The sequence below is a fragment of the Mirounga leonina genome, unplaced genomic scaffold (assembly GCF_011800145.1).
Source record: "Mirounga leonina isolate KUSES-001 unplaced genomic scaffold, KU_Mleo_1.0 Mir_115, whole genome shotgun sequence".
Lineage (NCBI taxonomy): Eukaryota > Metazoa > Chordata > Mammalia > Carnivora > Phocidae > Mirounga > Mirounga leonina.
In genome coordinates, this window is record NW_023270268.1 from 2,154,558 (window position 1) to 2,172,237 (window position 17,680).

At 46.0% G+C, this 17,680-nt stretch overlaps 1 protein-coding gene across 2 annotated transcripts in view; it reads right to left on the bottom strand.

Annotated features, from left to right (window-relative positions):
- CRTAP (cartilage associated protein) overlaps positions 1-17,680 on the bottom strand; it is a 35,676-nt gene that overhangs the window by 17,302 nt on the left and 694 nt on the right. Inside the window, exons 2-5 of one of the 2 annotated variants that reach the window (XM_034991591.1) lie at positions 13,691-13,840; positions 10,625-10,796; positions 5,101-5,229; positions 1,111-1,256 (exon numbers count right to left, since the gene is read on the bottom strand). In XM_034991591.1, the coding sequence (XP_034847482.1) occupies positions 1,111-1,256; positions 5,101-5,229; positions 10,625-10,796; positions 13,691-13,840 (597 nt within the window). The remainder of the gene's footprint in view (positions 1-1,110; positions 1,257-5,100; positions 5,230-10,624; positions 10,797-13,690; positions 13,841-17,680) is intronic. The other variant, XM_034991600.1, reaches the window with a different exon arrangement.

Genomic DNA, 17,680 nt, shown 5'->3' on the forward strand with positions numbered 1-17,680 from the left:
CACAAACACAGAACAGTTTCTATGACCAACCCTTTGATGTCAGAACTGGGAGGAGGGGGAGACAGAGTATGGATTTCTTTTGGGGGTGATGAAAATGTTTAAAATTGGACAGTGGTCATGGTTGTACAACTCTGTGAGTCTACTGGAAACCACTAAATTGTACATCTTAAAAGCATGAATTTTACTGTATATGAAACATACCTCAATTAAAAAAGAGTGGCCAACCCCAAGTGAGTGAGAGAGACAGAGAGAGAGAGATTGTGTGTGTGTGTTTCTGTGTGTTGGCAGGGGAGTGAGGTGTGCATGGCAAACTGGGACAGCATACAAAAATCTCAATGAAAATACAAGTTAAGGGCAAAGACCAACTAGAAAAGATCTTTTAAAAGTAATATATAATCCCAGGCGCCTGGGTGGCTCAGTCAGTTGGGCGTCTGCCTTCGGCTCAGGTCATGATCCTGGAGTCCTGGGATCGAGTCCCGCATTGGGCTCCCTGCTCAGTGGGGAGTCTGCTTCTCCTTCTGCCCCTCACCCCACTCTCGTGCTCTCTCTCTCTCATGGTCTCTCTCAAATAAATAAATAAAATCTTAAAAAAAAAAAAAGTAATATATAATCCCTAGAGTTCCCTGAAAACAAACACATGCAAAGCTGAGCTTGTCCGTCAAGTGAACTAAATGATGGTCCATCCATAAACGAATCTATCTTGGAGGTGTTAAAAAATAAGTAGCTGTAGGAGTGTGACATGGAAAACGTTCATGATGAATTGTTGGAAAGACAAAGCAAGTTGCACAACAGCAGGTAAAGTGTGACCCTGTTTCGGTAAAAATAAATACATGCCGTATGTATGAGCAAACAAACGCACAGCGATAAGGCAGGGGGTAAAGAAAAGTATGGGGTTTTGAGGGAATTTCACTTTCTAAGTAAAACATTTTTGTAATGTTTGGTTGTTTTTACTGATTTAGGAATCAGAATAGAGCAGTAAAATGTTAAAAAAAAAAAAAAAAGGAGTTCCCCTTCATTTCTGTAATAACTTTTTCCTGTAGGGTGCAAAGCAGTCCCCTAAAGTGAGAAGAGGAGGCCCGCACACGTGACGTCCCGTGCCCCGCCACCTACTGGTCTGGGCTGGAAATGCTCGTCCGAGAGGCCCCACTTGTCCCTGTGGTATTGGTAGTACACCAGGTTCTGCCGCATGACCTTGTCGTCGTGGTCAAAGAGCAGGTAGCTGACTGCACACGGGGCTGCGTTCTTCAGGTCGTTCACTGAGGCCGGGGATAAAAGAGGCACAGGAAATCAGCCAACCGTGCCCTGAAATCCCCCTCAGCAGCAACGGCTTCCTAAAGAAAATATCCATGGGCAAGCCCCTTCTCCACAGCCCCTCCTTGGCAAAGCCTGTGACCAGCCAGAATTATCCCTGGGTGGGCAGGTCACAGACTGGGTCTCCACGGCAGCCTGGGGAGCGGTTTTGAAACATGGAAGTTCCTCATTAGGCAGAATCTGCCTTTCCAGAAATGTCTACTATATTCCAGTTCAGGCTCCACTGACCTGAGCTGGGAAAGCTGGGTCCCCTGGACTTTCCTGGGGCTGAGGGAGGTAGGGAGGATGTGCCTGCGTCCCATCTGGATGGCACCACAACCCCCACATCCAGGCAGCCCTCCTACAGCTACCCTAAACCTAGAAGACCCAAAGGATGGTGGGCCTTCTGGGCTGGAAGAGATCTGAAGTCACCTGGTGTTGACACCTCCTGGAAACTGGGGTTCCCACCTCTAGCATCCCTCCTCAGAGTTGCCCCACCTATCACAGCACCTTCAGCACAGGAGATCTGCAGGGTTGGGATTTATTTGGGGGCTGGGGGGGGAGCGGCAAGGGGAAAGAGGTGATAAGCCACAAGCCCCTGTGTATTTATCCTGGCACATTATGCTCCAATTTTCAACCCACTACCTTTGCTAAAGCGCTGGTTGGCGGAGTAGCCAAAACGTGGGTATGAATAAATTGTGCCACCCAGTGGCTGTCTCCTGTAACAACAACCTTAAAAACCGAGCGCTTCAGGGCACAGATTATTCACAAAGTCTACAAGGAAGGGAAAGGTACTTATTTGAAGGCCTACGGGGCTGGGGTTCAAGCATAAATAACACCTTCCCTCAAAAAATTCAGTGTGGTAGATAATCTCAAAAAAGTTCGCAACAGGCTGACTTTCAAGAAGCTAATTTCAAGAAGTACATCTTACTCATACTGTTTACCTATAAACCCAGAAAGCAAAGATTCCCGTGAAGCAACCAGCAGAGCTAGAGGTTCTGGTCTACTGGTGTCTGTAAGTCACTGCCACAGTCCCTGATACGCACGGCGACTTTCAGAGCATGCAAGGACTCCAAGGACCAGTGCGCTGCCCGAGGGGCCTGCATGTATCTGCAACACTTCGAAACTCCTAGTCTCCTGGCTCTGTGCAGCACAGCCAAGCCCCGCTCAGAGGGCCGGAACACCTGCTGGATTCTTCCCCACGTTTCAGAGTCCAACTCAGGGCCTAGCTCAGGAAGGTGCCAACGCAGGTTTTTGTGAAAATGAAATAAAAACAGTAGCTTATCAAAAAACAACTACAACACCAGCTTATGTTTTCATCCACAGAAAACTTTTATTTCCTTTTTTAAAAGATTCTGTTTATTTATTTGAGAGAGAGAGAGAATGAGCAGGGGGAGGGACAGCGGGAGAGGGAGAAGCAGACTCCCCATTGAGCAAAGGGAGCCCGATGCGGGGCTCGATCCCAGGACCCCGGGATCATGACCTGAGCCGAAGGCAGATGCTTAATGACTGAGCCACCCAGGCGCCCCAGCAGAAAACTTTTAAACTGTGAATCCAAGATTGGCAAAGTGTTGATCAAAATTCAAGTGGGTGATGGGCATACTACAGTTCATTATATCATCCTCTCTAATGTACACTTTTAAATTTCCAGAATAAGGTTGCTTTTTTTTCCAGAATAAGTTTTTTAAATGTACATAACTTGGGGCACCTGGGTGGCTCAGTTGATTAAGCATCTGCCTTTGGCTCAGGTCATGATCCTGGAGTCCTGGGATCCAGCCCCACGTCAGACTCCCTGCTCAGCGGAGAGTCTGCTTCTCCCTTTGTCCCTCATCCTGCTCATGTTCTCTCTCTCTCTCAAATAAATAAAATCTTTAAAAAATAAAATAAAATGTACATAACTTTCCATAATTCTCATTAAAGCAGGGCTCTTCCAAGTGTGGATGAATATAAGCAAACAGTTAACAGAGGGATTTGGGGGAGGAGGGGAGATGGGAATGGGTGGTTTGCTTTGGGTGTTTCTCTGTACATCTCTGAGATGTTCGGTTTGCTGTGACAAGCCTATATTACAAGTCTTTTTGTAACAAAGCACTAATCAATCACTTACACTAAAAAAGAGGGCTCTTCATAAGCAAAAACTGCCTAGTAGAATAACTGTCCCCATGGCATTAAAACGCAGCCAAGTAAGTATTTGCTGGGAACCCACTGTGAGCTTAGTGCGTCTTATGTGAAAGCGTGTTCCTAGATTATATAGAATAAGACTTGGGGCGCCTGGGTGGCTTAGTCAGTTGGGCATCTGACTTGATTTTGGCTCAGGTCATGATCTTGGGGTAGTAGGATTGAACCCCATGTCAGGCTGCGTGCTAAGCATGCAGCCTGCTTGGGATTCTCTCTCTCCCTCTGTCCCACCCCCAGCTCACTCTCAATCTCTCTAAGAAAAAGAAAAAAAGAATAAGACTCTTGTCCTCTATGCTAAATAATCCTTTACCAAACAGCTAGTGCCAGGATTATAGCGGCAAATAAAACTTCATCCCTGCCCTCTGTGCACAGGGAAGGACACCTGTTGAAGACACACCTCACCCTCCTGTTGATCTCAGAAATGTCCCAACTACGGGACATTTCAGGATATCTCATCGCATCCTTAGGTGAGATTCAGGCTGTCATGATAGCAGGTTCACTGCTGAAAGAGGCAAGTTCCCTTACTCACAAAGCTCTGCGGTAAATGACTGTTCCAGAGCCTTCTCAGGAACAATCCTGATTAGCAAAATTAAAAATTAAAAATATATGTATAGGGACACCTGGGTGGTTCAGTTGGTTAAGCGACTGCCTTCGGCTCAGGTCATGATCTCAGGGTCCTGGGATCGAGCCCCACATCGGGCTCCCTGCTCGGCGGGAAGCCTGCTTCTCCCTCTCCCACTCCCCCTGCTTGTGTTCCCTCTCTCACTGTCTCTGTCAAATAAATAAAATCTTTAAAAAAAATAATAAATAAATAAAAATAAAAATATATGTATATACATATAGAAGAAAATTTTCTTCTTTTTTGTCCCTTTTTCAACCTTCAGCAGGCATCCTGCAGAGGACAGGAGGTGGTTGTTGCAAGAAGAAGGAACTCAACAAAGAATAAAACAGCCACAGTGGGGAAGGGGGACTGTGGGAGCCAAGGTCACCGGTCACTCTTGACAGCAAGCACATCCCTGATCCCGAGGGCACCCGCCCCCTAGCGGGAAGGATCCTCCTGTGCGTGTCACCACCACGGTACCCCCACTCAGATGACATCAGTTACGGGGAGAGGAGGAAAAGGCAAAAAGACAGACTCTGAAGCCTGAACTCTGAATCTCTTTCTCTTTGTTTCCCTTCAACTCCTTGGGATGTTCTGATCGATTAACTCGAATTTCAGGCCCAAGGAGGACCAAGTGGGACAAAACTCAGTCTGGAAGGGAAGGCGGATGATAGGGAAGAAATAATGCCAGGTGCCAGTGTACGACTACCCTAAGCACTCCACACGTAGCAACTGATGAGGTTAAGTACAAATTATCTCCAATTTACAGATGAGGAGACTGAGGCACAGAGAAGTTAGGAAGTGATGAAGCTGAAATGTAAATCCAGGCAGTCTGGCTCCAGGGGCCGTGCCCGGAATCACCAGAACTTGCTGCCTTTTCGTGCAAAGCATGCACCAGGGCTGTCAATGCGACCTTGACGAATTCTCTCAAAAACCAGAGGTAAGGGTTATTACCCCGATTTTTACAGATGGGGAAGCTGAGTCTTAGGAGGACTAAGGACCTTGCCCAAGATCTGTAATAGATAATTACTTACATTTGTAATAAGCAAACTGCAAATAATGATACATGGTGGCCACAAATTTCTCCACCGGATAGCCTCCTATAACCGGGGTGAGGTTCTTTTCACACTGTAGTTTGCATTCCAAGACCTCTACGTAATGATCTGAAAGAAGACACACAAATTCTCAGAGCAGTGCATCCATCAGCTTCTCAGTACCGCTTCTGCCTCCCTCAACAATCCAGGTAAAAGGTAAAGATGATAAAGGTAAAATACTTGCAACACTTATGATAAAGGGCAAAAACCCTTAATATACAAAGTTCCTTAAAATCTATAAGAAAGGGCACCTGGGTGGCTCAGTCGTTACGCATCTGCCTTAGGCTCAGGTCATGATCCCAGGGTCCTGGGATCGAGCCCTGCATTGGGCTCCCTGCTCCGCGGGAAGCCGGCTTCTCCCTCTCCCACTCCCCCTGCTTGTGTTCCCTCTCTCGCTGTGTCTCTCTCTTTCAAATAAATAAATAAAATCTTAAAAAAAAAAATCCGTAAGAAAAAGACAAACACCCAATATAAAATGGCCAAAGGATGGTCACGGAAAAGAAACTGTAAAAATGGCTAATAAACATTGTGAAAAGATGTTAAGCCTCATTTGTAATGAAGGAACACAATCCCACCTAAAATATTTTAAACTGCTAAGGGGGCAAAAAAAAAAAAAACAAAAACAAACAAACAAACAAACAAAAAAAACCCTGTTTTGTTGAAGTAGGGTTGACACACATGTTATGTTAGTTTCAGGTGTACAACATAGTGATTCAACAAGTCTATACATTACGCTGTGCTCACCACAAGTGTAGCTCCCATCTGTCATTTAAATTGGGAAAATTTTAAAAATTTGGTAACACCCAGTGTTAGGGAGAAAATGGTGAAACTTTCACTCTCATAGTCTGTTGGTAGAAGCAAAACAGGAACACATTTTTTGGAGAGCCATTTGGCAAAATGCATCAAAGGTTAAAATGCACACATCCTCTGGCCCAGCAGTCTACTTCTAGGAAATTTTCTTTAGACATGGGCACACATAAGCATTGTTTGCAACAACAAACAGAGTTGGAAATAACCTGAATGCCAATCAATACGATAGTGATTAATCAATTATGGTATATACAAACAAACAGAATTATTTATTTTTTTTTAAGATTTTATTTATTTATTCATGAGAGATGGGCGGGGGGGCAGAGGGAGAAGCACACTCCCCAAGGAGCAGGGAGCCCGCTGCGGGACTCGATCCCAGGACCCCGGGATCATGACCTGAGCCAAAGGCAGACACTTAACCGACTGAGCCACCCAGGCACCCCTCTATAGAGCCTTTAAAAGAGAATAGGTAGACCTAAATATGTTAACAGATAAAGACGTCAAAGACTACATTTCCCAGCCTCCCTTGCAGTTGGGTTGGGGCCATATGACTGGTTGTGCCATTGAAATGTGGACTGCAACAACTAATGAATGCTACTTCTACCACTTTAAGGACTGGTCCCTAAAATCCTCCACATGATCCTCAGCCCCCTCCCTTTTGTCCCTTCAGGCAGCTAGCGGCAAAAGACTCCATGATGATGGTACACGTTTTGTTGGCAAGACTGGGGGGGACAGGCATTCTCACACATTTTTTCTAGGAATACAAAATGGTAACTTAAAATACTAAATAATTTGCAGAGACATTTACTCTTTGAACTATTAATCCCACTTATGTTGATTCTGAAAACATACCTCCACACTTAGCAAAAAAAAAAAAGAAAAGAAAATGCCTAAAGTTCCCCATTGCAGTATTACATGTAATAGCAAAAGATTGGCACAAACCAAACGTCCATCAGATAGTTGAATAAACTGTGGTGCATCATTCCCCCACCCCTCAGTAGAGTAGTCAGCAACAACAAAAAAGAATGACTCTCTCTATGTGCTAGTTAGGATATACTGCTAAGTGGAAAAAGCAAAGAACAGAACAGTGTATAAAATATGGTACCTATTCAGTGTGAAAAAAGCAAACAGAAAAATAGACATACATATATACATATATGACCTTTATAGAGAAAAAAGAATCAGGCAAGAATTTTCAATACACACTAAACTGGTATGTGTGTGGTAGTTGGGGAGAGGGTAGAGACAGTCTGATGAAGAGCAAATTGTCCTCATCTTGAAGTATCTTTTCCCAAATTATTTATTAATATCAAAAGGAAAAATAGGGTGCCTGGGTGGCTCAATTGGTTAGGCGACTGCCTTCGGCTCAGGTCATGATCCCGGAGTCCCTGGATTGAGTCCCACATTGGGCTCCCTGCTCGGCGAGGAGCATGTTTCTCCCTCTAAACCTCCCCTCTCTGATGTACTCTCTCTCTCTCTCATTCTCACTCTCTCAAATAAATAAATAAGTCTTAAAAAAAAAAAAGGAAAAATAGTATTGCTGAGAAGCTGGAAACTGGAAATGACCTTAACCAAATGCTTACAAGTCAACATCACCAGTAAGGGGCAAACAGACACCACACGCATCTGGATGGGATACCCCGAGAAGCATACTTCCGTAGTGTTCCAGCCAAAAGTGCACAACCTGAATGTAATAGGAACCCAAATTGAGGAATATTCTATAAAGTGACTGGCCTGTATTCTTATATATTCTTTAAAGATTTTATTTATTTATTTGACAGAGATAGAGAGAGCAAGTGAGCGCGAGCATAAGCAGGGAGAGTGGCAGGCAGAGGGAGAGGGAGAAGTAGACTCCCCGCTAAGCAGGGAGCCCGATGCGGGGCTCGATCCCAGGACCCTGGGATCACGACCTGAGCTGAAGGCAGACGCTTAACGGACAGAGCCACCCGAGCGCCCCTAGCCTATATTTCTTAAAAAATATATCAATAGCTTAAAAAAAAAAATCAGTGGCATAAAAAGAAAGGCCAAGGAACTGTTCCAGATTAAAGAACACTGAAGAAAAATGACAAATAAATAGGAAACATGATATTGGACTGCACTTCACCAGGAAAGAAAAAGCTCCTAGAGGACATTATTGGAATAATGGAGAAAATTGTAATATAAACTATAGATTGTATAAAAAAGTATTGTCTCAATATTAAGTTGCCTGAATTTAGTAACTGTATTGTGGAGTTTTAAAGAATATTGTTATTCTTAGGAAATATACTGAAGTATTATGGGGTAAAGGGTCATGATGTATGCAACGTACTCTCAAGTGGTTCTGAAATAAAAATAATTATACACACACATCCAGAGAGAATGATGAAGTAAATGAGACACAATCAGTGTGAAAACCTGGTGAATTTGGCTAAAGAGTTTATGAGAGTTCTTTGTACTACTCTTGCTACTTCTCTACAGGCTTGGAATTACTTAAAAATAAACAATTAAAATAAAAACTAAAAATAAAAAATTATTTTAAAATAAAATTTAAAACAAAAAAAATTTCTCAGTTGTCTATCTATCTACATATAAAGATATAGTTATAGAGATATACCTTAGGTAGATCAAAGATAAAGTGATCTTTGCTTATTTTTGTAGGGAAAAAAAAACCTTTTAGAGGTATAAGCCAGAAGCTAATAAAAATGGTTACCTTTGGGGTGAGTGGAATGGGTAGAAGAGATGTGGATAGAAGCAAGACTTCCTTCTAACTGCCTGTAACTCCTTCCTCCCCTTCAGCCTAGGAGATAATAACTCAGCTACTAGTAGCTCCAGGGTATCAGTTTGCCCCCCTGGGGTTCACCTTCACCCACATTTCTATAAATAAATCCATCTTGAGGTATCCTCATGTATGTCGGCCATCTATCTCCAGTCAAGACCCTGACTATACAGAAGACTCATTTTTTACAGTCTATCCTTTTGTGTCTTTCACAATTTATACTATGTGCATACATGTTACCTATTCAAAAATGAAATAAAGTTCGAGATTAAGTGCAATGTAGGTGAGGTGAGACTATTTCACTGGGGTTAAGAGGTAAGACTCCAGTCAAAACTGCCTGGGTTCAAATCCCAACCCTTCCCCCAAGGATAACAAGCAGAGTACTTAACCTCTCTAGGCCTCAGCTTTCCCAGCTGTAAAATGGGGAGAATGCTAGTACCTTTCTCATAGGGTTGCAAACTCGAGATAATACCCATAAAGAGCATAGAACAGGGCCTGGCATCTAGTTAGAGCATAGTAAATGTTACTTTTTCTAGTAACTGTCTTTTACCTATAGTCAAAACACTGCAGTTCCAAGCAAGCACCCTTTTGTCCCCCTCCTTCAGTCTGAGTGTAAGGAGTACTTCCTGACATTATAGGCAAGAAGGGATGCTGGAAGGAATGACCTCTCACCAGCAGAGGTACACTGGCTAACAGGCACTACGTGAGGGCCAGCATGAGCACCAGCAGCTGCCAACATTACAAAGAGAGAGACAACCAGACATCCGGTGCCTCCTGACACGAGAACTAGCACCAACTAGGAAGCTGGCTTGTGCCCCAACTTCCGCAAAAAAAGAAAATCAAACCTGAGCCTGATCAAGCCTCTACATCCAGCTACCAAGTTATAAGAAATACAGAGAACAGAGGACCAAGGGGATACAGTCAGCAAAATCCAGACTATGGGAATCTCTACAGGGCGAATGATCTGGTTTTTTTTTCAATAGCCACGGGGGCAAAATAGACATAGAGGAAGAACCTACCAGTTAAAAGAGATTTAAAAGACAGCCAAACTGCTACATTATTTCTGAGGCTGGAAGATGTTATGCTAAGTGAAATAAGCCAGTCACAAAAGGACAAATGCTACAGGATTCTACGTATCCAAGGTACACGGGGTAGTCCAATTCACAGAGACAGAAAGCAGTGTGGTGGCTGTCAGGGGCTGTGGGCAGAGGATGGGGAGCTGGTGTTTAATGGGTACAGAACACCCGTTTGGGAAGATGAAATGATGCGTGGTGGAGATGGACAGCAGGGGTGGCTGTACATCAGTGTGCATGTATTATATGCCACTGGACTGCACTCTTAAGGGTGGCTCAACTAGAAACATTTTATATAACGTGAGTCATGAGTCGCTCTTGGGCCCATTTTTATTTTTCCAAAAGCCTGTGGGGGATCTGTAACCGGGCAGGGCTGATCTGCTAGACCCCCTTTCCAGACCTGTGCTTGATTGAACACTGTACTCAGGTATTTTTCCAGAAACCCCTACTAAACCAAAGGCTGGACGTGTGGGTTACATATTACCTCCCCAGCCACCATTCACATTGAAGCTCAAAAGTTCCTCGGAGGGGCGCCTGGGTGGCTCAGTCCATTGAGCGTCTGCCTTCGGCTCAGGTCATGATCCCAGGGTTCTGGGATCGAGTTCCCCATCGGGCTCCCCGCTCAGTGGGGAGTCTGCTTCTCCCTCTCCCTCTATCTACCACTCTGCCTACTTGTGCTCTCTCGCTTGCTCTCTCTGTGTGTCAAATATAGAAATAAAATCTTAAAAAAAAAAAGTTCCTCAGAGTCACTCAAGCCACCAGGAAGGCATGTGGATGCCACAGGGCAGCTTTCCCATTCACGTGTGGAATACTGCCCGCCACCAACCTGCGATGGAAAGATAGAAATCCTTGAAGTCCTTGATCTCCCTGGAGCCCTCGCAGGCTGCGAGACACTCGTAAAAGGCTTTGAAGAAATCGGGAAGGGCCAGCTCCATGTCCGTGACGGACGTCCTCCAGTTCTCGCCGTTGTAGGCCCGCACCGCCCGGATGAACAGGCTCTGGAAAGCGAGAAGAGGCGGGTGAAGCTCCCAGATGTGAAGGAGGCGGGCCGTCCAACCAAAAGGAGTCAGACCACCGTGGAGTTACAGTCTCATGCATCCCAAGAAAACCACGCCAACCCTTAATTAAAGATGAGGCCGGCCAGGAACTGACTTATATCTAGCTTTTTCTATCCTATGTACAATGGCATGCTTCTTATTTAATTTAATTCAAAAAGTAGGAGGTGCTTGATAATAAAATCAAATTCAAATCAAGAAAAAAAGAAAAACTAGAGTGACAGAAATCAGGGCAGTGGCCTCCGAAGGTCAGGGGTTGGGACAAATGCTTGACTGGAAAGGGGAAATGAAAATATTCTTTTTTTTTTTTTTTTAAAGATTTTATTTATTTATTTGACAGAGAGAGACACAGCAAGAGAGAGAACACAAGCAGGGGGAGTGGGAGAGGGAGAAGCAGGCCTCTCACGGAGCAGGGAGCCCGATGCGGGGCTCGATCCCAGGACCTTGGGATCATGACCTGAGCCGAAGGCAGACGCTTAATGACTGAGCCACCCAGGTGCCCCGAGATGAAAATATTCTATGTTGTGACTATGGTGGTGGTTACACACTCGCATACCTTTACCAAAACTCATCGAATTATATACTTAAAACTGGTAAATAAATTTTAAATAAGTTCTACCTCAATAAAGCTGATCTTTAACATTGAAGCAGAGAAAAGATACAAGCTTTAGAGCAGTGCCAGATACACTGCCCCCAACAGTTAAGTATAAAATAGGAATGCCAAGCATTAGTACTAGTCACTAGGGGGGTGGCCATGCACTGGATAGTGGAACTTCAAGAAATTTCTGCTGCCTGTTGACTGGACCAGATAAAAGAGAGATAACGAAGGCTGAGGAAGCTGCTTGGTCTCACAAGAAATAAGTAGAGATCTTGGGCACATGCACGACCCTGCTCTCGTGGAGGGTCCAGGACAGGCCCGGAAATAAGCGTGGCACACTCCATTTAGAGCTTCTGTTCAGCTGCTCCAGAATGGGGGTGTCTAAGGACCACCCCTCAGACCAGAACTCTTCACCAAGCTTAAGGTGTCAGGGAGAGAGGGTGATCTCCCCTAAACCTCCTGAGCAGGCAGCATCCGCTGGAAATCAGGCAGGCAGAGAACTGAACCACTTGCCTAGAGGCTGGGAACACGAGCAGCAACGCCAGGCAGCTGGCTCTGCAGGGGTGGCAGGGCGGCGGCAGCAAGAAGAAAGCCAGGCATGGCGGGGGTGGCCCTGGGCACACAGCCGGGCAGCCCCACCACACCCGGCAGGACTCCAAAGAGGGAAGGAGTGAGGCACAGCGCACTGACCACGAGCACTCGGCTCTGCTCCCCAAGCCCAGTGAAAACCACAGGCAGAAATCCTTTTCACGGGAGAATGGAAAAGGAGCCAGCAGCGGACAAGACGTTCCGACTTTTGGAAGGACAGAAAGCCAAATTATCACAGAGGAGGGTCTGGGGCGAAGCGACCTCCCTCCCCCACTACGCACTGCACTACATCACACACGTGTTGGCATTTGCAGGCACTGGCGACCACAGAGACTGGTGCCAGGCCCACAACAGAAGGCAGGGCTGAAAGTCTGAACGGGGCTGTTGGAGGCCCACCCACCTGTGCACCCAAGGGGTCCCACCTCCCAAAGCCGCTCCTCACCAGAGACTGGTGATTTATTCTAGAGACTCTATCTATAAAGGCTGTAGGGTCAGGGATCAGGCATTGCAGATCGAGAGTTGAGGCATGAGGCTAAGAACCAAGAAGCAGGTAAAGTCTCTGATTCAGCTATGAGGCCCCCACCCCTCTCCCCAGACTGGCTCTCAGACACAGGCAGACAAGCATGACACTTCACTAGTCCTGCAAAAGGCTGGAGAATTCTTCCCTGGAAAACTGAAGGGCCACCAGAATAGAGACTCTGCAGCCTATATTTGAGGGTCACCACCAATGACAAAGTGTGTTTGCAGTCTGGTCACACGACAGGTAACCCTAAAGTCAGTCCTTGGATACTTTCAGCACATCCTGCTGTTTTCAACCCTACGCTAACCCTTCCTTGGTACCCATGCCCCTGGCATCCAAACTCGATAGATCTGGACAACAGTAAGTGCTCAAAGGAGTTAGTCTTCCTCATTCATTCCCTTCAGACTCCCCTTCAAGATGCCTAGATTTCAGTAGTAGCCTCTAATCTGTCAAGTCAGTCCTCCAAGCTCCTCGATTCCCTTTCCACCTCAATACATATGGGGTGTGTGTGTGTGTGTGTGTGTGTGTGTGTGTGTGTATAAAAAGATGTGTCTTCTAGTTTCATCAGAAATGGAAACTTATGCTCCTGTTTCTTATATTCTTGGTCATTTCTGGATGATCTCCAAGACATGTATTTATTCCTCTATCTTTAAACTAAATGATCAAATGACCTTATTTCTTTAAAAAATATATATTTATTTATTTTAGAGAGGGAGGGAGAGCAGGAGTGGAGGGGGGCAGAGGGAGAGAAAGAGAGCATCCCAAGCAGACTCCCCACTGAGCGAGGAGCCTGACATGAGGCTTGCTCTCACGACCCTGAGATCATGATCTGAGCAGAAATCTAGAGTCGGACACTTAACCGACTGAGCCACCCAGGCACCCCAAAATGACCTTATTTCTAAAATACAGCATTTAAAGGAAACGTGGCTTTAAGTGCATCATAGAATATAAAATCTCATTCTCAAATGGGTCAACTTTGTGCTAAAAAGTCAATCTTTTCCATTGTCATAATATTCATCAATGCCATCAAAAACCATTAGAGGTCCTTAGATGTCAATAGCTGTTCATCAAGATCCGCTTCTTTAGCCACTCACACTGCAGCTACCTTGCTGTGTAAAAACCCAAATATACCTCGAATGACTTGGTTTCCAAGTCCTTAATGTAGTCCTCGGCATCAGGCAAGCTCTTGTAATACGCCATGTTTCTCTTCATCATTTCATCATCAGGATGCTTCAGTAGAAAGGTGTGAGCGGCAGCAATGGCTTTTGGAAGATTATTCGCCTGAGTACAACAAAGTAAGAGGAGCTCTACTCAATGGAGGATGAGCAGTGATTTTTGCAAAACAAGAATGTTCGGTCCTTCAAGTAACTGTGTTTCAACACAATGCTTCCAGCTGAGGGTTCAGTGACTACCATGGCCCATCAAGCCTTGCACTCTCTTGCTCTCCAGCTTCCAATGGGGCTCACCAGTGAGGAGCCCCAGTGGGAGCCTGAAGGAAGGCAAGGGGGTAAGCTGGGTTACTTAGTCTCCTGGCTCCCTCCCTCCAGTCACCTTGGGCCGCTATTGGCCCTTAACTGAAGGTCACAGCTCCTCTCGAGGTGGCCCTCTCTGGATAGTCTCGCTCCTTCCTGCTTCCTGGAACTTTCCTCTCCCGTGCCCTTTTTGGCCCAGGCGGAGTCACATCCACCATTACTAGCCTTTGTAAATAACCACCTTTCAACATCCCTCTAACTACCCAGTGGGACTACACCACACCTTTTCTGCTGGAAAAATATATTAATATTTTATATATATGATATATCCCCAAATATATTACTATCTTCCCAAGTCTCTCATAGAACCTCCTGCTTTACCATTCTCGATGACCAATCCCCCCATTCACTCATCCGTTCACTCAGCACACAAGCCCTCCTACGTGCCAGGTGCTATCCTAGGAAGTGGGTCCGTAGCAGTGAGCAAAACAGGGGAAGAAAACCCTGCCTCCATGTGCGATATACTCCAGTATGCTTCCGTGTATCTCCGAGCAACCTCGATTAAGGTCTCTGGCCCTGGAGCTTTAGGTCTGGCCCCCTCGTGGACAGTGCCCAGAGGGCAGAGGTCCTCTGGGGGGGATCTGTGTGTTGGGGGGTATGGGCTAGAGCGATACGGACACCTCCCTGTGTGGACACTCAGCCAACAAGCATCGGGCCCCCATGCTAATGTGCTGTCTCTGGCTGTCCCCTGGAATCATGGCACGACCTGCTGTGGGGGAAGGGGAGGCACCCTACACATGCACAGAGACTCCTTCAGCCAACCCAGAGCGACGCTCAGAGGTGGGAATTAGGAAATTAGGTTTGCAGAGAGAAAATAAAGGGATATCTGGTACATTCTGGATTTCTGAGAATCAGAGGGTAGCAGATTATCTGTATGAAACAGGACTGGTGCTGAGTCATCTGGAGACAAGGCAGCGGCTGCACTGGAGAAGGGCTGGGTGGTAATGAGGGCAGACTCCCAGGTGTCAGTGCTGATGTTCTGGAAGGGCCAGTCAGTGGCCTATGTGGGAATGCTTTTCAAAGAGTTCTACAGAACGCCTTACACCCCTGGCCAGAAAAAGGCTAGTCTGCCAGCTACAAGGAGGGGAGGACGTATGAATGCAGCCCTCTAAAGCATTTGCCAACGAACTGCGATTCTCTAATTCTCAGAAGAACATTTAGAAAAGGGGCACAGAAAGGGATTTTTAAGGCCTCTAACTTAGGACCTGAGTTTTAACAAAATGGAACCCCTTCCTGGAGAGGAAAGGGTGATTTATTCACTTCAGCTTGGGCCCTGCCAGCTGGAACATGGAGCCACATCTTGGCAGCTAACCCTGACAGAAACCCAGGCAGGTTCTGGAGAAGGGGGTGGGAGCACTACCCTCCCAGGTGCTCCTGAGAGACAGCCACCTGCATGAGAGGACCCCAGCTACCTACCAAACGAGCTACTCCTAAATCGGCCTCAATGCAGTGGCAGGCCCTGTGGCTGGGCGTGGGGGTGGGGGTGGGGAGACAGAGTCCTTGTCCAGGCAAGGTGGGGGGTAGGAGTGCCTGGGAGGGGGCCAGCTCTACCCGCTCAGTTTAACAACCATTAAAGATTTGATCAAGTGTGGGGGCCCACTTTTTGCTCGGCCTACGGGGAAGATGGGCATTTCACAGAGATGCAGCCCTGGAGGGAACCACAGCTGATGGTGTGGACCTAAGGTGGGCTGGTGACATAAACCCCTATGGTGGGCTTCAGGGCTACCCACCAGGAGTACCTTCTCTGCAAGATCACACATCCGTGCCTCTTTACCTCCCTCTGACAGGCCAAACCCACCATCCCCACCTGTGTGTTCAACTGAGACGTTTGTCCTTAATCAGTGAAACGGAGGCCTGCAAACCAGGGCAGCACAAGAACACTGCTCAGCCTCGCCACAGCAGGCAGCTCTGTCTCCGGCACCAGCCTCCAGCCTTCGGGTGCCCGGCAGGGTGTATGTGCCTGCCACCAATCACGTCCTCCTACCCACAGACCGAGTGTGACAACAGAAACATCGTTAAGGAAAAAAATAAACCATACAGTAACACCACCTCAAATCACTTCTTCAGTGACTTTCAGTTGAAGCAACTAACTGAAGATCCTGGCTTACTAATAATAAAATCCTGAACCTTTCCTGTCCTTTAAGAGATCTCAAAATACCAAGACAGATGGCATTTCACTTAGTTTTAAGTAAGTGATTGTTACAAGACCGGTGGAAGGTTTTGAAGAATAGCTGTGACCATCCTGACCTTTGAGGACACCATCATGAAGGAGAAAACCTTTGCCTTCTGGTCACATTAAGTAAAATACTCTTCCCCTGCTCCCTATATCACTTGTTTCAAATTCATCTGTAGCTAAATCAGCTTCTACTATCCTCCAGTTTTAAAAATAAAACATTTCCCCCTTGATTATATGACTCAAATTTGGTTCAGACTGTATCTGGCAAAAGCTATACAAAAAAGAGAGAATTAAATGAGTCATTTTTAACTTAAAACATAGTCCTTTAAGAGCCAGCCATCATTTTTCAATGTCCTGGAGCTTTATTAATCTTATCCCCTGGTTCTATTTTAAAACCGTTTTTTTATTGCCAGGACAAACATTCACAAAACCAATACTTTATAAAATGTAAGCACAGAAATAACTCATCTTTTCACCTACTTAGGGTTTTGTGCTATTTTATTGCTCTTATGAATGCAACAACATCAGGTGGCTCTGTTTCAGAAATACAAAAAACAGATCTTGCAGTCCAAAGACTCAAAGCAAAGTTTCAAAACAAAACAACTTCTACCTCCAGAGTCTGGAATATGCCATGAATCTATTTTTGTAGTCATTAAAATAAATGCAATATATTCCTTTAAAAATCGTTTTCAATTAGATAAAGTAGAAACTGGACTTTGAGAGGGCTTTCTTGGCAAAACCTGGTAACGACCCGCCAAGATAAAGTCGCTTTATCCAGGAACAGGGCATTCAGCCCATTCTTAAAATTTGCGGGTCCCCAGAGAAAGGACTCCAAGGATCAAGAACTGCAATTTGTGGCTATTTTTAGCCAGCAATCACAGAATTTAAGCAGCCACAAAGAAGGAGGAAGACAACTGTGTTAAATTCCAGATGAAAGAGCCGATACCAATCCTGACGAACCACAGTGCACAGTTCGGCTCCTTTAGGCTGGGTGTGTGCTCCCGACGAGCCCCTGCCCTGTCCTGGCCTCAACTTCCTCCTCTTTAAAGGGAACTAGACGGCAGCTCAGGTCCTCTTCCCCTCCATTACTGAAAGTCACCACTTACTTGAGAAAAAGGGGTTTTAAAGATACGCACAGAAAAGACGAGTCTGTCTTCAAATAACAGCTAACATTTATCAGGCACTGTTGGATGGCTAGACACTCTGTGTACGTGTTCTCTGCCCCAGAATAACCCTTCCAGAAAAGTATTTTCATCCTTATTTAAGATGAAGAAGGGGGGAGACAGGATTTGGAGGCGTCCTTGGGCAACGCTGGGTGGGCGCAGGCTGGATCGGGAAAGGCGGTGCGAGGCCGCCCCAGACGGAGGGGCGGAGCCCGGGCCTGGGGGCGGAGCCCGGGCCTGGGGGCGGAGC